Source organism: Neolamprologus brichardi, chromosome 14 (genome assembly GCF_056152115.1).
Source record: "Neolamprologus brichardi isolate AB-2024 chromosome 14, ASM5615211v1, whole genome shotgun sequence".
In the NCBI taxonomy this organism is placed as follows: domain Eukaryota; kingdom Metazoa; phylum Chordata; class Actinopteri; order Cichliformes; family Cichlidae; genus Neolamprologus; species Neolamprologus brichardi.
Genome location: NC_142117.1, coordinates 22,492,079 through 22,506,381, shown reverse-complemented (window position 1 = coordinate 22,506,381; position 14,303 = coordinate 22,492,079). Strand labels below are relative to the sequence as shown.

General features: G+C 39.5%; 1 protein-coding gene across 1 annotated transcript; it reads right to left on the bottom strand.

The window, feature by feature from the left end:
• Positions 1–10,430: 10,430 nt before the first annotated feature.
• LOC118454549 (putative coiled-coil-helix-coiled-coil-helix domain-containing protein CHCHD2P9, mitochondrial) lies at positions 10,431–13,284 on the bottom strand. The gene is made up of 4 exons (XM_087851633.1): positions 13,255–13,284; positions 11,778–12,029; positions 10,967–11,108; positions 10,431–10,456 (listed from the first exon to the last, which is right to left on the bottom strand). Exons 1-4 carry the CDS (start codon positions 13,282–13,284, stop codon positions 10,431–10,433), a joined length of 450 nt encoding a protein of 149 aa, XP_087707759.1.
• Between the last annotated feature and the right edge of the window lie 1,019 nt (positions 13,285–14,303).

Genomic DNA, 14,303 nt, shown 5'->3' with positions numbered 1-14,303 from the left:
GCTATAATTGTACCAGATGGTTGCGTTCAGTTAAGTTGGACTAGACTGTAATACAAACCGTTCAGTTTGTCAACAATAAAACTGAAATGAGAGAAAGACTGAGTGTGAGACTTTGATATTAGATAAAATGAATATTGATAAAGTTTACCTTTATGTACAGAATCTGAATATCGCAAAATATTTTAAAAAATTGCAATAATATCGTATCGTGCGTTAAGTATTGTGATAATATCGTATCGTGGGATGTATGGTGATTCCCACCTCTACTATGAATAAGCACTAGGGCGACAGTGGGGAGGAAAAACTCACTTTTAACAGAGAGAAACCTCCAGCAGAACCAGACTCATCTGCCATCTGCTGCGACTGGCTGGAGAATATTTGTGATGTCGTTATATGCTAAGGATATTGAATTTCATGCGAAAATGTTGCTATAGCAAGTGGTGTGTGTTTGGTGTGTGTGTGTGTGCAAAGCAACTGTTCGTTGCTTTGCGGACTTTTAAATCTGTATACAATTGTTTCTTCCCTTTTCGGTTCAAACAAAGAAAAAACTATACCCTTCTCCTGGCTGAGGTCTTTCATTGCTATCACTGGTTGTAGGAACCTGGGCTTCACTGGTGGGAGACTACTCCTGCTCAACATTGTTCATATGAACAGTAGTTGTAGGAGCCTTGGCTGTTTCAGAGGGTGACTGTTTGTTTCTTTCCTCACTTTCAGGTGTCAAATTTAATCTTTCATGAATTCTTTCGTGAACTCTGGATGTGCCATTTTCTGCTTCCCCTATATTAATGTTAATATTAATAATAATGTTGTATGGTTCAGTAAGGAGGATGGTCAACAGTTCATTTTCATTGGTGTTTACGGAAATGCTGGTTGTACAAACCTCAGCTGTTTCAGAAGTGGGAGACAGTTCACTAGCTCTTAAGTCACTTTAGCGATCCAGGGACCATTTTGGGTACTTTTGGATGTTTGATTCTATAATATATCAGTCATTTTAAAGACCAGTTGCATGATACTTGGCCAGGATGTGTGTTTTAGGAATATTTTTTAAAGTTCAATGATCCCCTCTATGGTGTGGTGTATAGTAAAGGAGATTCACATATTTACTACCTCTGGTTGCCCTTGTACCATTTTGGGCCCCATTGACTCCCATTATAATCACGACAGTGATTATAATTCGATATACTGTAATCCTGACATGTGATAATGCTTTTCTCGTGAATACCTAATGGATCTAAGCCTCTGCCTTCAAAATAAAGGAAAAATAGGTCTTGGATCAAATGAGCACAATATTAGGCACAGCACCACCATAGACATTTTCAGTGGTTTTGAATGCAGGACATGGTTATCTTACCTTGCAAAATGCATGACAATAAAACATCTAACCACCATAAAATGGTATTGTGTGTGTCTGTGTGTGTGTGTGAGTGAGTGAGTGAGAGAGAGAGGGAGAGAGATTATCAAAGGCCAAAGGGGCTGTGTTTATGTTTTTTCTTGATCGAGAGAGCCTCCTCTCTCTTATTGGATGCATGGTATAGCATGTTTATGCAGGTGCACCTTTGAAGTCTATGAGAATACTTTGCAGCCTGGTCTTAGTGGTCATTTCTGCACAGACACCATGAAGCGTACACTCAGTTTAGAGGAGGCTGTTGCTGCAGTTTTGCACTCTTCAGAAAGCGAAAAAGATACCACTCCAAGCAGTGGAGATTTTTCTGACAGCGAAGGGGAGGAATATTTGCCAGGCACAGAGGAGCTTTGCAGCTTGTCTGAGGAGGAGGAGGAAGAAGAGGAAGAAGAGACAAGACTGGAGGCTGACCATCAGTGGACATCAAAAAATGGAGAAATCATGTGGCAACCCACCCATGAAGAGGTCCTGCCCTTTTTTCCTCCTCCCATTTTGACCCCAGGACCAACTCACTATGCAATTGCTAGGATCAGTAGCCCTGTGAGCAGTTTCAATCTTTTTTTTGCGGAGGACATTATGCAGTTAATCCTGCATTTTACAAACCTGCAGGGAAAAAGGTCGGTTAAAGAGTGGAAGGACACAGATGAGGAGGAGCTGCGAGCCTACATGGGGCTTCTGGTCCTGGCTGGCATGTACAGGTCCCAACATGAATCAACAACAAGCCTGTGGGATGGGGAGACAGGACGAGTTCTATTTCCTGCCACCATGTCAAAGAAAAGATTTGCTCAAATTAATCTGGCAATCAGATTCGATGATCGACTTTCTCGCCCAGGTCGCTACAGGGGGGACAAGCTGACGCCTATAAAAGATATTTGGAGCAAATGGAGCGACCGCCTGCCCAAATTTTTCAACCCAGGGAGGGATATCTGTGTAGATGAACAGCTGGTCCCTTTTAAGGGCCGCTGTTCATTCAAGCAGTATATGCCCTCCAAACCGGCTAAATATGGGCTAAAGATCTGGGCCCTCTGCGATGTGCAGACCTCCTATGCGTGGAGGCTTCAAGTCTACACAGGAAAGTCTGCATCAGCGAACAGAGAGATGAACCAAGGCATGCGGGTGGTGCTGGAGTTAACAGAGGGGCTGCAGGGCCACACAGTCACCACTGACAATTTTTTTACTTCATTTCCTCTTGCAGAGGAATTGAGGAAGAGGAGGATGGCCCTGGTGGGCACGCTACGGTTGAATAAACCTGAGCTGCCCCCACAGCTTCTGAACATTCGAGACAGAGACGTTCTGTCGTCTGTCTTTGGCTTTAGCCGCAACAGGGCTGTCGTATCTTATGTCCCCAAAAGAAGAAAAAATGTTGTTGTGCTGAGCACCAGGCACCGTGAGCCACAGGTCCAGGACTTTGGGAAGAGAAAGCCCCAGATCATCCTGGATTACAACAAATGCAAAGCGGCTGTGGACCATCTGGACCAGGTAAGCACAATTATAAGTCATTCATTCATGCCAAATTGTTTACTGTTTCTCATTTTTATAACTGATAAAGTCAGATAATGTGATTATGACAGTTTTGATATGAGATGATAATTTTAGACTATGATAGTTTTGATAGTTAAGGGGGGGGGGGGGGGGGGGGGGTGTCTAGTTTGGTGCCCACAGGCAGAAAGAATCCCTTGCTTATGGCTGGATAAATCTGTTCATATCATCTGATCATTTCTTTTTGTTTTGCAGGTTTGTGGCACCTACTCCTGCCGTCGGCGGACACGTAGGTGGCCCATGTGTCTGTTCTACCACATGATCGATGTCAGCCTCTACAATGCTTTCATCCTGTTCACTGCCGTGGAACCAGAGTGGAACAGAGGAAAGCGCTACAGGCGGCGTCTGTTCATTGACGAGGTTGGCAGGGCCCTTATCACCCCAACAATGATGACGAGAACACGGCTACCCAGAACACCATTTGCAGCCAGCCTGGTCTTACAGGCCCAGGGCAAAGATCAGCAGCAGGGGCAGCAGGGGCAGCAGAGGCAGCAGGAGCAGCAGGAGCAGCAGGAGGAGGAGGAGGAGGAGCAGCATTCCATGCTACGAAACCAGTGCACATCGTGTAAAAGGCGCAGGAGAATCCGAATGAGCTGCTGCAAATGTGGTGCCCCGGTCTGCAAAGTGCATTCCAAAATCCTTTGCGGTTCATGTTATAAAATGTAAATAAGATCTTTGTTCAGTTTGTTCTTTTGTTTGTTAAGCTTAGTTCAGTTTGTTCATGTTATAAGATGTAAATAACATCTTTGTTCAGTTTGTTGTTTTGTTTGTTAAGCTTAGTTCAGTTTGTTTTTGCAATAAATTTTCATTGTTCCAAATATAATAATGCATCCAAGTTATGAATTATTTACCTATTCAAGGCTGTAATAACTTCATGCCAAATATTTCCATTTGCAACTAATTTTTTGAAAATATTGCATATTATGGGTTTTTCACCCCCAAAAAACAGGGTTTTTTATGACAATAAAGCCATAAAAACCTAAAAAATATTTTAAAAATTATGAAAAACTTTATATCTGTGGTTAGGTCTGGAGTTGTTTAAAAGATCTGATGTGAAAAAAAAAGAAAAAAAATTCATATATGATATTGCTATATCACCTTTTGTCAGGGGACCATTTTGGGTACGGAGGGCAAAGGATGGGTGTAAATTTGAAAAACTCTTATTGCTCCAAAAATAATAATGCATCCAAATCAATGTTGTTATGAATTATTTACCTATTCAAGGCTGTAATAACTTCATGCCAAATATTTCCATTTGCAACTAATTTTTTGAAAATATTGCATATTATGGTTTTTTCACCCCCAAAAAACAGTGTTTTTTATGACAATAAAGCCATAAAAACCTAAAAAATATTTAAAAAATTATGAAAAACCTTATATCTGTGGTTAGGTCTGGAGTTGTTTAAAAGATCTGATGTGAAAAAAAAAGAAAAAAAAATTCATATATGATATTGCTATATCACCTTTTGTCAGGGGACCATTTTGGGTACGGAGGGCAAAGGATGGGTGTAAATTTGAAAAACTCTTATTGCTCCAAAAATAATAATGCATCCAAATCAATGTTGTTATGAATTTTTTACCTATTCAAGGCTGTAATAACTTCATGCCAAATATTTCCATTTGCAACTAATTTTTTGAAAATATTGCATATTATGGGGTTTTCACCCCCAAAAAAACAGTGTTTTTTATGACAATAAAGCCATAAAAACCTAAAAAATATTTAAAAAATTATGAAAAACTTTATATCTGTGGTTAGGTCTGGAGTTATTTAAAAGATCTGATGTGAAAAAAAATGAAAAAAAAATTCATATATGATATTGCTGTAGCACCTTTTGTCAGGGGACCATTTTGGCTACGAAGGGCAAAGGATGGGTGTAAATTTGAAAAACTCTTATTGCTCCAAAAATAATAATGCATCCAAATCAATGTTGTTGTGAATTATTTACCTATTCAAGGCTGTAATAACTTCATGCCAGATATTTCCATTTGCAACTAATTTTTTGAAAATATTGCATATTATGGGGTTTTCACCCCTAAAAAACAGGGTTTTTTATGACAATAAAGCCATAAAAACCTAAAAAATATTTTAAAAATTATGAAAAACTTTATATCTTTGGTTAGGTCTGGAGTTGTTTAAAAGATCTGATGTGAAAAAAAATGAAAAAAAAATTCATATACAGTGGGGCAAAAAAGTATTTAGTCAGCCACCGATTGTGCAAGTTCCCCCACTTAAAATGATGACAGAGGTCAGTAATTTGCACCAGAGGTACACTTCAACTGTGAGAGACAGAATGTGAAAAAAAAATCCATGAATTCACATGGTAGGATTTGTAAAGAATTTATTCGTAAATCAGGGTGGAAAATAAGTATTTGGTCACCTCAAACAAGGAAAATCCCTGGCTCTCACAGACCTGTAACGTCTTCTGTAAGAAGCTTTTCTGTCCCCCACTCGTTACCTGTATGAATGGCACCTGTTTGACCTCATCATCTGTATAAAAGACACCTGTCCACAGCCTCAACCAGTCAGACTCCAAACTCCGCCATGGCCAAGACCAAAGAGCTTTCGAAGGACACCAGGAAAAGAATTGTAGACCTGCACCAGACTGGGAAGAGTGAATCTACAATAGGCAAGCAGCTTGGTGTGAAAAAATCAACTGTGGGAGCAATCATCAGAAAATGGAAGACATACAAGACCACTGATAATCTCCCTCCATCTGGGGCTCCACGCAAGATCTCATCCCGTGGGGTCAAAATGATCATGAGAACGGTGAGCAAAGATCCCAGAACCACACGGGGGGACCTGGTGAATGACCTGCAGAGAGCTGGGACCAAAGTAACAAAGGTCACCATCAGTAACACACTACAACGGCAGGGAATCAAATCCCGCAGTGCCAGACATGTTCCGCTGCTGAAGCCAGTGCATGTCCAGGCCCGTCTGAAGTTTGCCAGAGAGCACATGGATGATACAGCAGAGGATTGGGAGAATGTCATGTGGTCAGATGAAACCGAAGTAGAACTTTTTGGTATAAACTCAACTCGTCGTGTTTGGAGGAAGAAGAATACTGAGTTGCATCCCAAGAACACCATACCTACTGTGAAGCATGGGGGTGGAAACATCATGCTATGGGGCTGTTTTTCTGCCAAGGGGACAGGACGACTGATCCATGTTAAGGACAGAATGAATGGGGCCAAGTATCGTGAGATTTTGAGCCAAAACCTCCTTCCATCAGTGAGAACTTTGAAGATGAAACGAGGCTGGGTCTTCCAACATGACAATGATCCAAAACACATCGCCCGGGCAACAAAGGAGTGGCTCCGTAAGAAGCATTTGAAAGTCCTGGAGTGGCCTAGCCAGTCTCCAGACCTCAACCCCATAGAAAATCTGTGGCGGGAGTTGAAAGTCCGTGTTGCTCGGCGACAGCCCCAAAACATCACTGCTCTTGAGAAGATCTGCATGGAGGAATGGGCCAAAATACCAGCTACTGTGTGTGCAAACCTGGTAAAGACCTATAGTAAACGTTTGACCTCTGTTATTGCCAACAAAGGTTATGTTACAAAGTATTGAGTTGTATTTTTGTTATTGACCAAATACTTATTTTCCACCCTGATTTACGAATAAATTCTTTACAAATCCTACCATGTGAATTCATGGATTTTTTTTTCACATTCTGTCTCTCACAGTTGAAGTGTACCTCTGGTGCAAATTACTGACCTCTGTCATCATTTTAAGTGGGGGAACTTGCACAATCGGTGGCTGACTAAATACTTTTTTGCCCCACTGTATGATATTGCTATAGCACCTTTTGTCAGGGGACCATTTTGGGTACGAAGGGCAACGAATGGGTATACATTTTTAAGTTAGATCAAGAGCTAGATTCACTCGTGGGTGAGGTAAATGGTGCTTGACCAATATTAAGGATTTGGCCAGTGACATAAGTTACTCCTCGGCCAATAGACTCAACTGGAGCCCTAATAAAGGAAGAAAAAGCTGAAAGGCTTGTTTGAAATCGGGAAAAAATTGTTTCTCCTTCCTCTCTTTGAAGACTTCCTCTAACAACATTATCATTCTCCTCAGATCCATCAACATCACTGCTTTTAGGAACCTCTGTTGTTTCAGAGGTGTCTAGCTGGTCATCACCGGAATCAAAAATCGGTAAAACAAGTCCATCGTACGGTGTACATTTTAGGACATCATCAGGTCTCAGGAAAAAAGTTGTCAGGTATCAGTCTCAGACGAAAAAATGTCAGTTCTCAGACTCACACGAAAAAATGTCAGGTCTATATTCAACTCAATAAAGTTCATCTTATCTTATTCTGTTTTCATCGCACCATTCTCTCTATACAGTTTTTGAATTTACACACTATAACGTACACGGCAGTTTTTTTTTTCTGTGCTTCTGCAACTGTTTTTTAGGTTTTCCTATAAGGTTTTTGTAATTAATTTAAAAAAAATTATATTATTTTTTTGGCTTTAGTGGATTCCCGCTCAGGTAACTCGGCCATTATGCACTACTCAGTAAACAAAATGGCTGAACAGTATCTTAAATGTCTGAACACGAGCTAGTCATACCATGTTAGTGTAGCAAGCTCACCTTATAGGGGTGTAAAACATGAGGCGTATGAGGTGATTGTTTAAATTACAGGAGTAGATGCCTGCAGCTGAAACAGTTTTCTGATCTGAACGTGAACCTACTGGTCACGTTTACGGTAATGTTACCAGATATGCATTGTACTATAGGAAAACGGTGGTGGATTAGTGTGCAAAAAGCCCCCAAAAGAAACACAGCTTCTTTAGCTCAAACACTGTCTGATCTCTTAGATACTGTGCTGTTCCATCTAGTTATTGGTTACTGAGAAATGTTAGGTTATTAATTAATTAAGAGAGTGCAGCTGTTCAGATCAGATGGTGAAGTAGGAAAATGCAGAACATGTTACTATAGCTGAATGCTGTGTAAAATACTAGTAATAAATCTAACTCCCATTTATGGCTTTTACTACTGTGGGGCTAAATAAAAAATTACAGACATAATGAGATCTGCTACAATTACAAAGCTTAAGTTTAAAACAATTATTGTATATTGAGCATTTTTTGCTCTTTTTTTAAATTCTTTTTGTTAATAATGGTCTCAATTTTATTATCAAGTTCAAAAATTAGATGCCCGTAAATGTACGAGACCCTCTTTATGGCTAGTATCCCCAAATATTTAATAATCCTTACTAAAAGTACACAAATTTTGTTCTTTTCAATTAAATAGTGCATGTTTAATGTATCCTTGAGCAGGTAAAAATTCCACCAAATTAGTTTTTGCATATTTTTAAGTATAATCACATTTTTATAGTTTGCGGGTATTTTTAATTTGGAGATTTTGCCACTTGATTTGAAGTTTGGATAGTGCTTTATAGTAATTTGTAAATGTTTTGAAGTCATCTGGCTTCTTAATAATTTAATAAAAAATCAACAGGGAGGGGCGGTAGTTACACACGCAGTAGCACAGTAACAGAGCAGGAGGGAGAGACAGAGAAAGAGCCAGGGACAACAACGTCACATTAGAAAGGTATAGTAATCATCCACAACTATTTTCAGTTGCGGATGATAAAGGATTCAGAAAGTTTATTTGTGCAGGCCCATATGACAGAGAATGTGCATCTTCTTTTTGTTTTCATATTTTAATTTATATTTGTGTTGTGGTTTGCAGTGTTTTGTGTTGTTTCACTTTAAATTTGTTTAAAAGAAAAAAGCTGAAAATGTAAATAGTTAAAAGTTTAAATGTAAATAGTTGTTTTTTTAATTATATGATTTATTTATTACATTATGTGGAGAGAATAAATAAAAGTATATTAATGGTGCCCGCTAGAGACAAAGCACGTACAAACCCCAAAACACGTAAAAACTTCAAAACACGTAAAAACTCCGAAGCAGGTACAAAACACAACAGAAGTGCTCCAGGATGCTAGGCACAGTGTTGAGCTTTTGTTACCTAGTGGCTACAAAAGCCAGGAAGTACCAACGACCGGATTTGGTGTGTGGTAGTAACAGGTAAATGAACAGTTTTTGGAATTTTTTATGAATATATATGAGTGCTTGTGTATAAATACACAAACAATACACATATGATTTCAATTGTGTAAATTAAGTGATCTAGGTAGCTCTGTTTTGGAAGTTCAGTTAACGCTAGAAATGGGTTTTGGAGTTTGTACGTGCTTTGTCTCTAGGGGCCACCATATATATTTATATATAAACATATGTTGCAGCTTTAAGGCAGGGATGACTCCGGGAGTTGCTTTCTCACTGCATATGCTTTATTTCACAATCAGATCGATAACAAAAACATACAGCAGCTCCTCTCCAACTCCTAGCCCTTCGCTGCAGTGGAAAAAAGAACGACTCCAAAACCCCTTCAAGGAACATACGTACAAAAGAGTTTTCCTGACACACCAATGGGGCATTCAATGACATCTTGTAAATATGAGTACTCTGGCAGAATAACAGTTCAAATGACAAATACACCAGAACAAACAAGCAAACAAAAAAAAAGAAGTGTGGGGTACCTTTGAGCCAATGAACAAAGTATAACAATTTATACTTTTTAACATAACCTGACCTCGTCAATATGTGTATCTCTCACACATATATAAATAAAACCATGTTTCTTCTTTTACATTAGTAATTCCATTTGTGCATAATTTTATATTGCTGTTAATAACAAATTAATTAAAGCAACAAAACAACCTGAAGAGCCGGTTGGGAGCCGAAAGAGCCGGCTTTTTTTAGTGAGCTGAGCCGAAAAAGCCGGTTCTCTAAAAAGAGACGAAAATCCCATCACTAGTTGTGTAATATGCTGGTATTGATATGATCAAAAATGAACTGAGTTGTTTCGTATTCTATAGAAATTGTACATCTAATTAATAACAAGGCTTTCTGCTGATTATTAATTAAAAATTTATTGTTTTATTTTTAAGCAACAACTTTTTAGCATGCAATCAGTCCATGCTGTACAGGACAGATTTGTAAACTGTGCATACAAAAATAGACTATTTTACAAAATTGCTCTTTCAACAAATGTAAATCACAGCAGATTTTTTTTGTTGTAGGTGCACTGTCACAACTAGAAATGTGGGGGGGGGAAGTCCTCGAAATTGAAGGCAGAACAGGAAAATACATGGAAATAACAATTTTCCTTTAAGCACATCAGTAAAGGTCGATCCGGATACTTGATAACTGTTGGTATAGGTATGACATGAATTTGAATATATATATATATATATATATATATATATATATATATATATATATATATATATATATATATATATGGAGAGAGAGAGAGATACATGTAGCTTTGAGTAAAATAGAAAAACAGGATATAAGAACCAGTCTATTTACAATTTAACACTTTATTCAAGTTAATAATAGAAAAAAAACAAATTGAATGAAATGAAACCATAACAAATAAATTACATTTAAAAACAGCCTGTAATTAACATAAAATTATCTCTTGTCTTCTAATGACAGACCTGTAGAAAGAGATAAAAAAGGACAGTTAATACTTTAAATCGTTTAAACTGACTTAACATACTTAGGTTAAGGCTCCCCCTTATGGCCACACTGGGTATTACAGGAGTTTAGAATAGTGCAAAGTCATTTGGCTTTGATACGTGAGCGACAAAGGGCTCATTCAAAGTCTCGATGCTTGCTGGGTTAAACTCAGTTTGAAAAGAGAAAAATGAGACTGAAAAAGCAACAACCTGATGTTGATCTACTCGATGTGCATCAGGAAGATCCAGTACTTAAACAGAATTTTATGTGGGATGAAAGGAGCATGCTGAAAATGTGCAACAGCTTGTGCGTCTACCCCCCATACGTAGTAAATGTTTAGCTAGCCGCAAATGCAACAGAAAGTATAGCATTTCGTAACTACACTCACTTTAAATATATAAAATTACTAATAATGATGAAAAGCAACGACTATAAGACAGAAAGACAGCAGTCTCCATTTATACAAAGCCTGGACGTGTTTCACTCACCATTAGCAGACATGCACTTTTTGAGCGCCTCATTGAAGCCCTCGCACAGCTTGAGGTCGCTTTGATTTAGGGCACAGGCCACAAACTGCCCTAGCTCATATGAGCAGGCCTGCCGCTGCTGCTGCTGGTGGTGGTACGGCTCCTAATACACACAAGACAGAGGATTAAATCATGTGTGTGACAAAGATCAAAGAGCGTGTGGTTTCCAAGTCCTTTTTGTCATAAAGAAAAGCAGAGTAAATGATTGGTCATCACTCATATCTTAAAATCTACTATGAATGTAACTGCATAAAGATAATAGTGATGTACTGGGTTCAGGGTTAATGAGACAAACATCATTATGCATATTTCCCTGCACTTGTGTGAATGTAAATAAACCACGTTTGGCCTTTGGACTTTTGTTTTGGGTATAAACGCCCCAAATATTTTTCATAACTGATGTTTTCCTTCAGCAGCAGCTGTGTCTGTATTTTCAAATTAAACTTATCACATGTGTAAACAGAAAAAAAAAAAACAGATTGAGCAGAAGGAGTAATTCATCTCTAATCGACCAGCACTGACTGCACTCAAGAGTCTTAATGAAAGCAAGATGATTCCTTCACTGCTTTTAGTTAAAAGTCTCAATTTTCATCATATTGTTTCCATCTGGCTGTTATTATATTGAGCTACCACAGTGCATGTAACTGCATCCATGCGTTACATAAAATGTGGTGTTTGTTTTTCACCTGCTCCATGTTTCAGAGGCCCTGCATACTGTGTCTCAGACACCCTAATCTGTTCCAGTCCTGTGGCTGGCTAAACCTGGGCTTACCTGGTGTGTGACGTCAGGCCTGGAAGGCTCTGGGTGTCCTCCACCGAAACCTCCCGTCATGGTTTGGTTGATTGTGGTGCCTACCCCCAACCCTACTGCCACCCCAGTGGCTGTAGACGTAGGTATGTAGACGGCAAACATACCTTGCCCAGATGGCGTGCCGACAGCCGACGGAGCCGGGCATAGGGGGGGGGCATAGGTGGTGGGCATGGTGGAGCCGGGGCCACAGGTGGTGCGGATGGTGGAGCCCGGCTGTAACAAAAACGTTTTGTTAAGAACTTTTTAGTCCAAACACAATCAAAAACAGATATGAGCTGACATCTGTTATTCCAGCTATTACTCTGAATCACGGGAAAGGTTTATGAAAGCTTAGATAAAGGTGAAGCTCTGATTCAGAGAATATCTCCACACTAGTAAGACATCAAAGAGCTACTTTCAGCTGATCACTTATTCACAAGCGAGAATAATATTCAGATGCTCTTCTTGATGCAACCACGAAGGGATTTGCGTCTCCTCCTGGGATCTGTTCTTCACTTGCTAAGAAAAGGTGTTATCCTGTAGCTGGATAAAGTAAGCCCACCTGTGTTCAAAGTGAACTTTAAACAACATGTCACTGTGGAAAATAATCAGTCTTTCCCTAAGCAGCAGGTGGAGACATTGGCACAAATTATTAAGCACCAAGAGTCAAAAGTGTTCTTGCAATTCTTAGTTTCAGCTATATATTCAGCTTAGTTTCGGATATATTCAGTGGAAGAGAAATGAGGTCACAGAGGGATCATACTTCCCACAAGAAGAGAAACAGAAATACTTCCAACCCTTGTGCGACTTATTTCATTATAACTTGGAAGAATAAAGTCTCAGTTTAGCTGCAGGTTAGAAGAAAAACTATAGAAGCTGATGCAACTCCACTGGCTTTGCTAGCATGTGGGGATTTGTACAGAGGAAACCACGATAAAGACAGTGACCTTCATCATTTTCATAATACAGTAACTTTCTGAACAATACCCAGATTAACCGGCAATTAAGCTTTAATTGAAATTATCCTTATAAGCTACTTGAAGCACCTCATGACCTGCACTTTCCTAGCTAACATACGGCACTATGACATTACCTAAACGTTAGCATTTGTGCTAACTAAAAATATCTACTCTACCTTTCTTTAAAAAAGGGGAATTAAACCCTAAGTGTTACCTGGCTGGAGGGGGCATCCTGGACAACCCGCTTCTGCTTCCTATTGGCATCACTGCTTCCTATCTTAAACTCTTAATGTACTTAATAGAGCCACCTGGTGGTCCGCCACAATATTATGATTACTAACTTTGACCGTTGGAAGTTTGCCAACCGCCACTAACATTTAAGAATTTGTCTCCCGAGGCATCCTGGACACCCGGCTTCTGCTTCCTATTGGCATCACTGCTTCCTATCTTAAACTCTTAATATACTTAATATACAAAACGATTAATATACTTCTATATACCGTTGGAAGTTTGCCAACCGCCACTAACATAGGGCATTGGAGTTGACGTCACGCCGCAATGCATTGTGGGGGCGCGGCACCATTTTCGGGGTCTACGAATCAAAACAAACACACTGGGGGCCTTTCTCAATATGCGCACTTGCGTTCTCGTGTACTCGTGATACGTCATCAGTCGGAGACCAAGTACTGTTCCAATTCGAAGTACGCATCAAGCCGAGAACGCAAAAAAGTCCCGGATGTGTTCTCGCTCTGCCCGTTTTATCGAGCATGCATCAGTGGTGACTTGTGTGGACTTGGTACAGCTAAATATCCCAGAATGCATTTCGTCCAAAACTCAAACGCGGCAATGGCGGACGAGCGGGGCTAAAAACTTTGAAATATTACTCTTTCTGGGTCACAAAATAAACTTTTAAGTTCTTTTCAAGCGAGAATGTAGCTGTGTAAACTTCAAATATCTGCTCGATTTATCAAGATATCATATATTTCCAAACGAGCTCCGACGTTTTGACGTCTGTGACCCGCCAGCTCCATAGCAGACAGCGAGGTTGAGGATTATTACAGCCAGCGAGAACAGCGGACTCCCGGCACATCGTTTTCAACACCCCCGCGGTCTTTTCGCTACTCAGGTTAAACAAACCCCAGTAGCTGTCTATTGTATTGAGTGTCCACTAAAATAAAAATAAAAGCGTTCTAACATCTCACCTGCTTGTTTTTATTAAGGTATGTACACGTATGTACATGTACACTATTTTTATTAATAGAGATTTCACTACTGAGGTTAAACATGATATATAAGTCACTTAGATCACTTCTAAATGTTAATGTTTGGTTTATTTCAGTGTTTTATTTGTTCCTGAGTAAACCGGTTTGGCTGTGATTAAAGTTAAGCTTCATAACATATTACTCACAGTTAAATTAAGAGGGGACGGCAGTAAAAACTCCGGACCTGTGACATCATCAAGTACGCTGGTGTTCCAAATGTACAAATCGCGAGTCCGTGCTCGCGTTCTCGCCAAGTACGTACTCCCGTGCGTTCTCGCCGAGTACGT